Source organism: Episyrphus balteatus, chromosome 3 (assembly GCF_945859705.1).
Source record: "Episyrphus balteatus chromosome 3, idEpiBalt1.1, whole genome shotgun sequence".
NCBI classification, from domain to species: domain Eukaryota; kingdom Metazoa; phylum Arthropoda; class Insecta; order Diptera; family Syrphidae; genus Episyrphus; species Episyrphus balteatus.
The window spans coordinates 52,374,086-52,389,241 of record NC_079136.1 but is presented as its reverse complement, the minus strand read 5'-3'; the positions used below and the strand labels follow the sequence as shown (position 1 = coordinate 52,389,241).

Below are 15,156 nucleotides of genomic sequence, written 5' to 3'. Positions count from 1 at the left end.
TTAAGCTGTATACCAAAATTCAGCCCAGTAGGAATTTTTCCGCAGATTGGGCTTAAAAATGACTAAAATGACTGGGCTATAATACATTTTAATTTTTTGTATTTGAAATAAATAAAAAGATTATTCAAAAACTATATTAAAAACTAATAATTTTTATTTTGAAAAGGGCCTAATTTCAAAGGTTGTATTAAAATCTAGAATTTATAACCATGCATTGTAAAATATTATTGTATTTGAAAAAATATATTTGTATTCTTTTTTCTGTTACTATTTTGTATAGTATTACCTATAGTTGATAGCTATTAAATTTCTGTTATTATTTGAAATGTAATTATAAAATTCCATTGAAAGTTGAACAGTTTTTCCATAAATATGGTTTTAAAACACCAAATTTCAGTATTTATTAACTATAAATTGATAGTTGATACTCGCAAAACGGTTGTTGAAAAAAAAAACTCCATTTCTCAGTAGAACTCTTCTACAATGAAATTCTTAAAAATATTTTCATTTTTATGTTAAATATGTTTGAACGTACATATATTTGGGAGTTGACACTCTTAACACTCAAAACCAAAGTGATGAATGGTTAATGGCTCACAAAGCTATAAATTAGAGTCATAAAAAAACAAGAAAAGCCTTCATTGTCTTTTTTTTATGATTTCACTTTCCATTATAATGCAGAAAAAAAACACAAAATCAAGAAAACCTAATTAATACAGTCAAATAAGGAGAAAAAAGGGGTAAATCTCGGAATGAATGTTAGTAGAAATTTTTTTTGCTCAATATCTTCCTTTTGCCATTCTATAACAAATCTCAAAAGTCTAGAAAAATCTCATGTCCGCTTGTCGCGATTTCAAGGTCAAATCGCGAAATGGAGATTTTCAAAATTAGCAAAAATAGGCTATGGTATTATATACGCATATGATACATGATTTCAAGGTATTTTTTAATGCTGATTTCAAAAAATCTAAAATCAAGACAATCTGACGTCTCTGGAAAAAGTTATACCTGTTTTTCATCTGTCAACTCATATTATTATAACAGTTGCAAACTTACTGCCGAAAAACCCTTAAAAGTTATGGTAGATGAACCAAATTTTGCATGAAGATTTTAGAATCCATCATTATTAAAAATCAAAACAATCCCTTACAAAAAATATATATACCTACGAAATAATGGTATTTTTTGATGGAGGGGCAAATTTTAGGATATGCACTAAAGAAGATTCTTGTTCATCTTAGGAATAAGTGCAAATAGGCTAATTTTTACATTTTAATCTTTGTTTGGATATTCTTTAACTACCCTCAAAAATCTAAAAAAATCTCATGTCCGCAAGTCCTAATTTTCTTGGTTTGAAAATAAGGTGCAGATTTTAAAAAATTAATAAGAAAAGTTTAAACTTTTATATGTATACCAACATAAGCGACATGATTTAAAGGTATTTTTTAATACTTATTCCAACAAAACTCACAAACAAGTCAACCTGACCATCCCTGAAAAGTAATGCACTTTATTCATGTTGATCTGACACAAATATCTGAAGTGTAGTTTTTCAATTTTTTAAAATCTGCACCTTATCTTCAAACCAAGAAAATCAGGACTTGCGGACATGAGATTTTTTTAGATTTTTGAGGGTAGTTAAAGAATATCCAAACAAAGATTAAAATCAAAAAATTAGCCTATTAGCACTTATTCCTAAGATGAACAAGAATCTTTTTTAGTGCATATCCTAAAATTTGCCCCTCCATCAAAAAATACCATTATTTCGTAGGTATATATATTTTTTGTAATGGATTGTTTTGATTTTTAATAATGATGGATTCTAAAATCTTCAAGCTAAATTTGGTTCGTCTACCATAACTTTTAAGGGTTTTTCGGCAGTAAGTTTGCAACTGTTATAATAATATGAGTTGACAGATGAAAAACAGGTATAACTTTTTCCAGAGACGTCAGATTGTCTTGATTTTAGATTTTTTGGAATCAGCATTAAAAAATACCTTGAAATCATGTATCATATGCGTATATAATATAATAGCCTACTTTTGCTAATTTTGAAAATCTCCATTTCGCGATTTGACCTTGAAATCGCGACAAGCGGACATGAGATTTTTCTAGACTTTTGAGATATGTTATAGAATGGCAAGAGGAAGATATTGAGCAAAAAAAATTTCTACTAACATTCATTCCGAGGTTAAACCCTTATTTGACTGGATTAAATCAATATTTCAATGTTTATGTTGATGTTTATTCAAAATTCATTGCAAAAAAGAAATATGATTTTTTAAAGGCTAAGGACCTTAAATCGTAAAAAAAATATATTACAAAAAGAGTGAAATCATAAAAAAATAAATTTGAACCTCTCAAAAGTCGTCCATGTTTCATTTTTCTTTTCATATCCATCACTTAAAATAGCTCAAAGAAACTTCATAGAATCTAAAAAAAAAGAAAGAAAGATATAAAAAAAATTACACACCATGTCTCATATTCTCTCCATGCGACAATAAAACTTTTGGTAGCTCGCAATCACTTCAAATGCAGCCAGCAGTGGCATAAGAAATAAAATTCCTCAAATGACTTTCTTCCTTTGAGAAGCTATTAAAGTTTCCTCTCGAAAAGCAACAACAACGACAAACGGTCAGCAACCATTATGGTCCAGAGCAGTATAACTCGCGTATATAACAAGACTTCACATAAATGCAATGAAGTCGGACACAGGATGGCTTTATGATTCCAAACTACGAGTATATACGTAGTCCATGTCCGTTCTCGCATAACAGTAGCAACTGTAGACCACATAAAATCTTTTTCTTAAGAATAACGCACATGAATGCATCTCTGGAAGAAGTTGTTAAAATTCTCTACATCGCCAAAGAATTAGCTTTCAAAATAATATTTTTTTTATGGTCAAGCGGTCATAAAAGAAAGAAGAAATCATTGCTGCAAACTTTATGCCCGAGTTAAGGGTGACTTTTTAAAATGAAACAACAAAAAATATCAGATTTCTCTAAGATTAACAGACGGACGAATTATGATAGAAATGTGGTTTGAGACATAAAATTAAGGCTATTTTGGAGTTTTATTTTATTTCCCAGTCCTAAAGGTCGGATGAAAAGCTATATCCCAAAAGTACTAAAAAGGAGTAAAATACACTTTTTTTAAGGTTGAACGGTTATGTATGTAAATGTGTATACCTACCTATTTGACTAATTAAACCCTTCAATACAAATTTAATTAAACGGACGACAACATTTTAAATTTAAGGAGGTTGTTGTAACAGAACTTTTGTCTGTCCTTCTCTGGATTAAATTAATGTAATTAAGAAGCTGATGTTGTCAAGGGCTGTTCGTAAATTGTTTTTGGCTTTCTACTTTTTTTATGTTTATTGAAAAAAGGGGAGAGACAAAAACGTTTATTTAAAAAGGTCAGATTTTATATGTTATTTTTCTATCTTAATAATGAACAAAAAGAAGAAAAGAAAAATTTCAATGTTAACCAATGTTAAAAAAAAAGGTGAAATGTTTCATCAAAATTATGATTGACAACAGAAGTGTTTTATTTGATTTAGTTATTTTTTATGGTTTGACGTTTTTCCCAAGACATAATCCGCAAACTAACATTCCCAAGCCCAAAACCCCCAAACAAAAATCTTCATGCCAAAATATCCAAAAATAAAATGCACGACTGGGTCGCGCGGACTTGCTCTTGGAATTCAAAATGCACAAAATTCAATTTACACAAAACTAGTAAATTTATATGAAAATAAAAGAAAACATAAAATTTGTTCTTCAAATCAAAAAAAAAAATAACTCTTTAAATGAAATCAAGCTCCAAAAAAAGTATGCACTTTACTTTCTTTTATAATGATGCATTTTTAGAAAAAAAAAGTTTTAAATCGTATGAGCCGTTTTTTAAGGGGAGAAATCCCTCTGGAAATTTTTATTTTTGCTTTAATTTTTTTTTGCCTAATAAATTCATTTATCAACCGAAGAAACTATTTTCAGTGGTCTAAGCCTTAAATGAAGCCTCAAAAGCCCCTAGATAGTCCCGAAACCCATGCCCTACGAACCTACCACAGTACGAAAACGAAAACTTTAAAGACTTTTTCCTCGAAACGCGTTTTTTTCCGCGCCGTGCAACGTAACTCAAAAAATAATGAAGCTATCGACTTGAAATAAATTGAAAATTACTCTTTAATTTATTGGCCATTGCATGAACCTAAAAGTTCAATATAATTTTTACAATAAATATTTTTTTTAACAATTTGTTTATAAAAAAACATTGTGTTTTTTTCGTTTTTTTTTGGTATCTAATTTTTATTTTACACTTTTTTTACTAAATTTAGGTTCATGTAATGTGTATAAATATATTTTATTGGAAAAAAAATTCTTTTTTGATTTTAAATAGTTTTCTTGACCTCGGCATTGCACGGCGCAAACTCGACGCGTCAACTTTGAAGAGCTGTAGAGCCGCCATTTTTTTGTATCAATTGTATCAATTCTTTATTATGTCAAAAATATCACATACTTTTCCAAATTTCAATAAATGCTTTCAGTTTTCCAAAAAAAATTATTGAAAAAGCTGTCGTCCAGAGGAATTTCCCCCCTTAGAAAACTATTTTTTTTATAAATATTTTTTTTGAAAAAAAATGTTTTAAAATAAAGTTGGTATGCCATTTAGTAGAAACTATTATTCAACAACTTAAACCAAAATTTCAAAAAAATTCAATGTCTCGTTTTCGAGAATTCGATTAAAAAAAAAAAAATTTCAAAATTTTTTAAAAATCCAAAAATGATTTTTTTTCAAAATTTAATTTTTGATTTATATAAAAATTATAAAAGTGCTTTAGTTTAAAAAATTGTGTTGAAATAAAGCAAAATTAGATTAAAAAAAAAAACGGTAACGTTAATTACGATTTTTGAAAAATATAAACTTTTTTCATGAAAAGATAGACCTTGTCTAAGAACTATTACTTGAATTTTTTGTATCAAAAGCCGTTTTTGAGAAAGCTAAACTTTTCCAAAATTGTTATACCTATGACGGGTACCATTATTTTTTGGTTCAAACAAATTAATTCGAAAAACCCCTCTGTACAGGAACTAAAAACTGCTATCTATATACCAAGTTTGAAGTAAATCAGCCCATCCGTTTATGCGGTAGCTCTTTATACAGACCGACAGACATCCTGACAGACCTCGAGACCCACTTTTTTCGCATTCTCTATCATCGTAATATCATGGAAAATTTGTATCTCAACTTTTTTTATAAAATGATATTATTTTATAATAGTACGCAAGCAGAAATATGTTCAAATAGTGAATCATTGAATTGGACGGGCTTGTACCAGAAAATATTAACAATGAAATGTCAAATTGTGTTGTCGCTAATGTATCATCCGCTGTATCTTTATTTCATAGATTTTAAAGTTATCAAATTTAAAAATAAATCTCAGAGTACTTAAATGAGGCATCATAAACCTTAAAATCAAATCATTTTTGCCCAAAACTCTTAAAATTGTTTAATTAAAGTACTTTTACTGTATAATTTTTATTGCATAATCAAAAATTATATGAAAATTCAAAACAATAAATTACGTCATCCTTAAAGCTGCAGGCGATATAAAACTTCAAAACTTCTTCCTTTTGTCTTTCCCTGCCCCCATATTTCGTAATCGCATACCTTCATCGACTTAATTATAACCATTAATGCAAACTTTAATTAAGTCAATCTAATCCAAATGATGAAACTCATTTTTGCTAGTGGGGGTGCATGATTTAGCACCAAAAATGCGCCAAAGATGTGCTGCTTATGTAGTTTTGAAAAGTAAGAGAGAGAACGTGTTGCGTTTAGGATTACTTTTCCTTCTTTTATTAATCTTTTCCACAAAAGAACCAACAAGAAATATATATTCGATTCATGCCACAGCACCTTTAAGGTAAAATACTTTGATGGGAGGTTGAACAACGCCCGCCGCTGTGTAGTAGAAAATAACCTATTACATGGCTCATTTGTTAAGAATGTTGATTCTTTTTTTCCGACTTCTTCTTCTACAGCTTCTTGATGAGTTTTCGGTTTTACTTTTGAGAATTCCGAAAAAAGTTACGTATACACCACAGTGTGCAAATGAACTAAACTTAACGAGTGAAATTTAACATCATCAGTTCAGTTGGATGCTGCTGTTTTTGATGGCAAAGAAAAAAAACTTTGTCCGATGAAGTTCTGTATTTAAGTTTGGTAGGGATGCTTAAGAAGGATTTTATTTAATTAATGCATTTTGAGCTGTAAAAGTCCTGCGGTTTATAAAAAAAAAAATATAAAGTGGATAATTTACATACAAGTAGTTTGTAATTATATTAAATCATGACGGGATAACAGTTCTTGGTAATCATTTAGAAATCTTTGACCTTTTTCACTTAAAATGAATGTAACGAGATCAATAATTTATTTTAACAAATTTCCAATTAACATGTATTCCAAACTAACAACCTTTTTACAAAATATTCTTAAAAACAGTTTAGCAAAGAATTTTAGTCTTGGTATAATTTTCAAGATAAATTATTATTTTATTTATTTTTTTAAGCCCTCAAGATCTGAGTTAAAAATTCAATTCGATTAGTTCTGTTTGACTTACAATAAAATAAAAATATGCAAAACTGACTCCTCGTGGTAACTCACCAAATGTTTTATTTTTATTAATAATAGCAGTACATTTTAGTCTTCAACTCATTAAATTCATAATTTTTGGTTATGTTTTAACTGTTTTGTTTTTCATTTATTAATCTTATTCTCATTCCTCAATTTCTTTCAGTTTAATTTTTCTCCTATCTTAATATTTGTTCGGCATTTTTTTTTTATTCTGTTTTTTTCATTTTCGGTTTAAACTTATGTTTAAAAAGACGCCAGTACAACCTGTCACCTTATGAGCTGAGCAATCTGAAGGTCAGCTCTATACTAGGTTCGTGTGAAAATAAATTAGGTACAAGAATTGGGTGCACTTAACTAACTTGCTCTTTTAATTAGAAGTTCCTAAATTTTAGATCTCTATTGGACATAAAAGCTTTGGGTTAGGTTATCAGAAGAAAAATTTAAAAAAAAAATGTTTTTAATTTTTGCCAAACCATTTTTTGAAATTTTTTTTAAACTATAAGAAATATACATACGATAGTTACTAAAATAAAGACACAATTTTGTTAATATCACTTGAACTATTAGGTACCTACACTAAATTTAATCCAAATTGTTTGAGCAGTTTTCAAGAAAATTGCCCTATTGAGCAATAGTTAGTGATGAATTAAAAATTTTAGCACACAAAATGCATCTAAAATTAAAATCTATTTTTAATTTTTAAAAGTTCGATCAATAAAACGTTGCCAAGGACATTTCTTAAAATAAAAACTTTATTTATCTAACAACGTGCTGGAGTTATACATTTATGGCATAAAACAAAAAAAAATATTTTTCAAAAAATATAATTCAGTAACTGACCACTTTTTCAAAAATGAGTTTTTCATAGAAATGGGTCTCTTAATATATGTATCTATTTTAACACAAAAATAGATTAATGCAGCAAGCTACACTCAAAACTAGATGGCACGCAAAAAAGTATTGTTTTTTAAAAAAACCCTGTTTCTTAAATCTCTTTTAGCTAAAAACTGAAATTTAGGGCTTACGCCACTATTGTTCTTATAGCTACAATAAACCTTTAAAATTATGGTTAAATTGTTGCAAGCAGCAAGTGAAATGCCACATAATATCTTACATAAAAGTTTATAATTTTTAAGGACTTTGAACAATTAACTACGGGTCACAAATAAAAAGCTTGAAAATTTTACGTAACAAATCTTATTAACTTTCATAGAACACCACTTCCAAGGAAAATAGCAAAACCAAATAAGAAAACATCAAGTTTACTAGACATCGAGACCTTTTGGCTTCGGGAATCACATCTCTGGGACAGAGTCAATCTGCTCAAGTTGACTTTTCATACACAAAAATTAACCACTAGATAATTTAAATTAACACTATACCCAATGTTTCACTGTTCACTATCTTCAACAATTGAAAAAGGCTTTTACTAACGCGCTTAGGAACAATCAATTTATTTGTTGTATCCTTTCTTCTTCCTTAATGTTAAAAATGCCATATCTTAAAGGTTACCACAAACAATATTACCTAAGTAATCAGACCAAAACACATTAACTTAAATAGCTATACAACAACGTACGCGACATTAACTCCATTATCTTTCGTAACATAGAGACGCCCTTAAAGACTTCTTCAAGGAAAAAAATAAAAGAATTCTCCAAATATATGCAAAAGAGCACAAGCATGGCGAACACTAGTCCACATTAATTTTTCTCTAAGTTGCCATAATATCCCCAAAATCTGCCCCAAAGGAGTAACTTAGTTAGATATGTGTGTACAGTATGCTTGTCCATTGACAATTGAAGGGTGTGCATAATGCCAGCAGCCAATGTAATAAAACTGTCTACGAAATAAGTCGCTTATTTTTTTTTTCTCCTTGGCTTTCCCACGATTTTTGTTTTTTTTTTTGTTTTGTTGGTATTGTTGTCCTTCTGGCATCATGGTCGACAGATTTAATATACTTCCCCCTTCCAACCCTTCAGTAAAGAAAATACATTTCTGTATGTCATTTTGTGGTCTTTTGCGGATGAAAAACTATATAGACAACCAAGCGTAAATATAGGGACAAAAATCCTTACCAACTAAAAAGTGCTAGCGTCATTACGTTTATTGGTAGGACACAGTCACTTTGAGTTGATATCTCACTTCCAGGAGTGAAAATGACATTCTTTCTTTTACGAGACGAAAAGGTGAACTTTTCATGTTTATTATTTTTTATCCTCATCCTTCACTATTTTGTCGTCCCTTTTTAAAAGCTAATTAATACGGTAATGCAATTACCAAAGAACTTATTATGTGCGATTAGGGCAAAATCACGGACTGATAAAGAACTGGTTGGGAAAAAAGGGAATGAACTACTGGACAGGACGAACACGAGTTCGTTGAATATTGCATTTTCTCCGAAAATTGAACTAAAGTTGTGTATAAAAAGGAAGAAGTTTGCGTGTTAAGAGAATTAATTTCAACATTCGTTTCTTGTTAATGAGTTTTAGTTTTGTTTTAATTGTAATTTCATTAAATATTTTATTATTCACCAAACGAAGTTTTATAACAGCCAGTGTAAATTAGTTAGTTTTTTTTTTTATAAGTGGTTATAGGTACTAGTTCTTGGAAGTAGAATTTTTTATGGTTTTTGAAAGACTTTGATCTTTTGCACGGTAAGGAATTTCTAAATATCCCCGAATACCTATAACATTGGTAAGTTTTCCGTTCTGAATCTAAAAGATAGGTTTAAATTAATAATCATCACTGAATTCAAGAATTTATACCTCAAATAAAGGTCTGAGGAAAGTTTTGGTAATTTGAGTTATTTATTAACAAGTTTCTGATATGCTGTCTGTACTGCTTAGTGAATTTTTTCAGTTCATATTCATAAATCAAAACGTGTAATGTGTTACGAATTTTTGTTAAGCAAGCTTACATACTTATGAATGGAAAATTTTTGTTTGGAGATAGTTTGCGGTAGTTTTTTCTACGAACTATTCAAATATTTTGGTTCAGGAGAACACAATGCTTATGTTTTCCGAATTCGTGAGGAATACTTTTTCATCAACGATCAGGTTGTCACTTAACCACTTAACTCAAAAATCGTTCTTGAAGTTTCTCTCCACTCACGGGAGTAGACCACTATGAATGGGTACTTTACTACGGCAAAGTTACAACCTCCAACACGTAATTTAACTTCGTGAAAGATAAATTACTAGAAAGTTCTAATAAACTTAATTTCAAAAGAATCCCACTCATCTATATGCACATGTTCCACCCACAAACAGAAAAGTTTGGGGAGGCATGTTTCAAGTTTTTTTAACAACAAATATGAAAAAAATGTCTTTTCGAACTCAAATTAAAAAAAAAAAAAAACCATCAAAATAAAACTAAGCTAATTTTTAATTTTCAGTTATAAAACAAGATCGACAACTACCAACTTTTAATTGTATCATTGATAACCTATTAATCAAGTACATAAAGTAGTCAAAATCAGAAAAAAAAGGTGTAGTTTTTTTCTTACATAACGTTCGACCGAATTTGTTTTCTTTATAATTTTAATTTAAAGAATTACAAAACGTTATTATTGTGGTGGCACAAACTTGTTTATATTAAAAGAATGTTAAAGCATAGAAGAAAAAATATTCCAGGAGCGTTCTGTCCCGGAAAAAAATTAGGGCCGTTTTATTCAATATTTCTCAACTTGAAGCAAACTCTAAAGCTAGCTAACTTTATAGTTGTCTTCAAATTGGCAGTTGAAACTTGAAACTCAAGTTGAAAATTAATTTAATTCAGTATTTTTTTTTTCTCAAATCCTCAGTTTAACATCTTAAGATGATCAACTTTCAATTTTGAAAATATCCTTGGGATAATTGTGACACTTAAAAAAAATTCTGTTAATTTTATATGTTATTTCGAACATTTAAATGTTGTCATTAAAATCAAATATACTTTGCTTCTATTTTTTGTTTTATATTCTCATAATATCAGTCTTTGTTTTAGTAAAACCAAACTAATTTCGTGAGCCAATTAATCTATGATTTTACAAAATAGGTACAATCTTAATTTCATATGGGAATGGATGCAGCTGATTGAATCTGGAAATATTAGCGACTAAACAGTATGTTTAAAAAGGCACTAGAAAACAACCAGTGTATCAATTTCCCAATAATTCATACATATCTATATTTCATTTTTAAATTGGTTTCCTTTAATAATAAATAAAACAATATGAGCACAAATTAAGGACGATTTTTTTTTAATTTCCGGAATGATAATAGTGGTACCGCAATAATGTAGTTCCTTTATTTTCTATTTCTGACGATTTTGACACTTATCTACGGTGACCATATTTCTGGAATCCAAACCCGGGACAGATACAAAATTAATTGGAACGTCTTGAAAATATTGATTTTTTAAAAAAAAATTCAATTTTCTTTAAATGAGTTTTCATAATTTTTCCTTATTTTGATATCAAGAGCGATTTTTTGGGAGCGTTTTTGTTGAATTCATTTAAGCCGTTTACGAAATCAGAAATCAAGAAAATGGTTTTATAATAATGTCTATTAATAACTTCTAAAAAAATTTTTTTTTAATCAAAATCCGGAGAGCTGCTTTTTAACATTTCAATTTTATTTTAAATGATTTTGAAATTGTATGATCTTTAACACAACTTTAAACATGTCCTTGAAAGTCTTGAAACTTATCTGAGTTATTTACTCTTCCACAATGTTGTTCTTTATTCGAATGCATTTTTCCTGGTGTAGCAACCAGACAAACATAAGCTGGAACTAAATAGTTGACGAACATTTAAAAAAAACTATACCCTAGTCTAGGGGCGAAACGAAAATTTTCGTACAAAACCAGCACAACGAAATCATAAACAAAAATTTTGCTTTTCGTTGCACAATACGCAGATTAGGAAACGAAATTCTTATCTGTGCTAGAATATATGGAGAGTTTTCAATCGTTTGTCACCTCCATTTATTTGTCCAGGCAATTTTTCTTGCAGCAAAAGTTTTTTGACTTTGGAGACTTAGAAAAATTTTCGTTTTGCTTCAGCAGCGAACTAGGCTTAATGCTTTATCCGAAAAATTAGAAAAATTTTAATTTCCAACCACTGTTTTCTTGTTTTCCGTACAAAGTATTTAAAATATTGAATACAAAAATCAGAGAATGTGCAAATACGGAACAATCACGGGACAAATTACAAAATACGGGACACTTATACGCCCCGGGTTTCTTAAATAAAAACCCGGGACAAGCTGTAGAAGTACGGGATAGTCCCAGGTAAACCGGGACGGATAGTCACACAAAAGTAAGAAATAAAAACTGACATTTCGAAGTAAAACCTCAAGTTTGTTCGCAAACTTCAGAATTTTTCGGGAGTTGATAATATCAAAAGGTGAAAAACTCTTGATTTGAAAATCAAAAGTTTAAAACTTAAGGTTAGGATGAATAAAAACAAATTCTCAAGTTGTAAATTAAAATCCTAAAGTTGTTTTCAACATCGTGTGAATAAAATCGCCCTTAATGTTTTATGTGACATTATAGAAATTGAACTAAATGTAAAATTTTAACAATATTTTAATTTTGTACACACTTTAAATTGTAAACAAAATCATTTTAGTATTTTAAACAAAATTATAGATAACAGACCATAGTGAATCTATTGATTAATATGTATATAGCAGCACATCCTTCATATTAATGTTGAGTTTTAGAAAAACAGCCGTTTTTTTTTAAATAAATGTTTTGAATATAAAAACAAAAATTCTAAAGGAGAGTATTTTCAAAAACCAGGCATGGACTGTAGATAACAAATATGATTTTTTGTCTCCAAAAACTTTGTTTGGATCTTGATTTGATGGTTTTGTAGTTAAAAATTTAATCGTTTATTTTCAAAACATGAGTCAATTTTAAATGCTTTTTGTTAAAACCACCAAAAGGATTTTATTAATTCTTATGTATTCAAACCTTAATCAGTAGATACTTTGATTTATAAGGATAATATTTCCATTTAAAACTTGTTTAATAGTCGATTGGCATAGTTTAATAAGATCCATACCAAAAAATATCCTTGAAGCATATGACATATGATTAAATTATTTTTTGAGACCAAGAAAAAAATTGTTAAAAAATAGATCTTTAAAAAAGATAGATAGACTATCCATGTCATTATTCTTAAGTGTAAAATTGTTGCAAACCAAAGTTTTTTATAATCAAGAATTTATCCATCCATTTAAATACATACATACTATGCACAAATTTTGAGTAAGAATTTCGAAAAAAATAGTTTTTACTATTGGAAAACTGCAAATAACCCACATGTTAACTAATTTATTATCGTAAAAGAAGTTAAAAATGTTAAACTTAACTCAACCACAGTAATATACTTAAAACATTTATTCTAAACTTACCGCATTTAAAAGTTCCAATGAGGCTATCGGAATCACCTCCATGATGACATTCGTATAATGATTTATCTAATAAATCTTCAGGTTTATACCCGAATAAATCATCCATTCTGTAAAACAAAAACAATATTTTTTTTAAAGAAATTATTTACAAAAAATATAATTTAACTACTTACTTGTCATCAACGTAGGTGAACTTCATGTCCAGCGAATGTTTGGTTAAAAATGTTGTACTTCCTAATGGAATCTCAATATTTGATGGATGTGGAATGGGACGGCCGACTGCGATGAGTACACGATCGCCTTTGGCATTTACCACTAAATGTCCGGTAATGTGTATTACCTATGAAAATTCAAAAATTACAAATTACAAAAAAAAAAAAAATAAAAAGATGATCTTTGATAATTTTAAATTCGCAACTAGTTTCTTAATGCAAGTACGCGGTTAAGGGTAGAATCATAGGATAGGAGGAGCGCCGGGCATGTGCAACTCGAGAAAAGAGTTACAAGGCGATTTACAAAACAGAAACAACCCATATCGACAATTTCATGGAAATTTTGTTAAAAATATGTAATGACAAAAACAAATTTGCTCCCTTTTGTGCCAAAACTGACCAACTGAAAAAATTAGCTACCGAATTAGGTCAGTTTTAACAAAATGTCTTGTACATGAAGAGAAATTACCAAAAATGTTAACTTCCATGCTTTTAGGGAAAATAGCAAATAGGGTGTTTTTCAGAATGTATATAATTCTTTTTTTTTCTAATATATTTTCTATCAATAATACAAAAGCAGTTGGTCAGTTTTCTTGTAAGCCAGCTATATTTTGAGGTCTCACAGCTGTAGCGGACCAAGTCAACTAAAATAAAAAATTCAAATCTAGTATAACAAAACTTGTGCAAGATTTAACTCTATTAAGATCTGTCATTAGTTTGGTCAAAAAGTGTTTCGTATCAAATTGTCATTTGTTCAAGAAAAATATTCACCATAGGATTCAATGGTAAAGTATTTACTTTAACTCGTTATATCTCCAAATTGACTTCTGGTTCACTTTACCTCTAAGCCCTCCATTTATAACACAGGTCGACAATAATAAAAATATTTTTTGTGCTTGGGTTTACTTTGCACTTTTTGGGTTCATGGTAAACCAAAAAAATAGATAATCACCCTTTTCCCTCCTAAGATTTGCTTTTTTGTGTTGGGAGCAAAAATACAATTTTCATACCCTGTGAGCCTAGCTCGAGTCTTATGAGCTATAGTACAAGAACCGTGCATTGTTCAAAAAAACTGTTAAGGTCTAAAATGTAGATAATTTAAAGTTCTACATTTTTGCCAAAGCACTTTATTCGACTTAAATTATAACAAAAAAGTTATGATGAATACAAGGGTTTTTTGATCCGAAAAACCCTGTTTTGTTTAGTTCAAACCGTTATATTTTTTTATCTAACTTCAACTTTGGAAACTTTTATACTTTTTTGAAAACTGCAATACCGGGACAAGATTTAAAAATAATAAACCAGAGTCACACAGTACAAATTTTTTTTGTCTTGTTGCTCTGAAATAAAAGTAAGAAATTGAGTTTTTATGTTAATTAATTTGCAAAAAAATGGCGTATGAAATAAAAAATATTTTTATTAGTTAATTGTTTCTTATTGTTAGGCAATTTTTTAGTGAAAGAATTGTAAAAAACAAAAATCAATTATGGGCAGAGGAAGCAAAATACTGTTGCAAAGTAGGGATTTTTCGAAATTTCACAAGAACCGTAAGTATTTGTGATGAACAAGTTACCAAATTCTGAGAGATCTTAAGTTAGCCTAACAGCCCATTTCGTTTAATCCATTACTTTTTAGACACCCTGTATATGCAACAAAATAATTAAAAAAAACTATGCAAAAAAATTAATTTAACTTTTCAATAAATAAAGAATTTCAACATGAACTACAGTTATTTGTGTAAGAAGTTATTTTTATATAATAAAAATACTTTTACCATAAATATTGAAAATAGAAGGTATCAAATAATGCCTCAAGCTCCCATTTGACAAAAATTCAAAAAAAAAAAAAAAAAAAAAGAAAATTTCGATTTAATTTTTCTTTTTTCTTCTTATAAATTT

General features: G+C 28.9%; 1 protein-coding gene across 1 annotated transcript in view; it reads right to left on the bottom strand.

The window, feature by feature from the left end:
* LOC129915383 (protein similar) overlaps positions 1-15,156 on the bottom strand; it is a 186,455-nt gene that overhangs the window by 140,578 nt on the left and 30,721 nt on the right. The window contains exons 5-6 of the mRNA XM_055994883.1: positions 13,220-13,386; positions 13,047-13,153 (exon numbers count right to left, since the gene is read on the bottom strand). Of these exons, the coding sequence (XP_055850858.1) occupies positions 13,047-13,153; positions 13,220-13,386 (274 nt within the window). The remainder of the gene's footprint in view (positions 1-13,046; positions 13,154-13,219; positions 13,387-15,156) is intronic.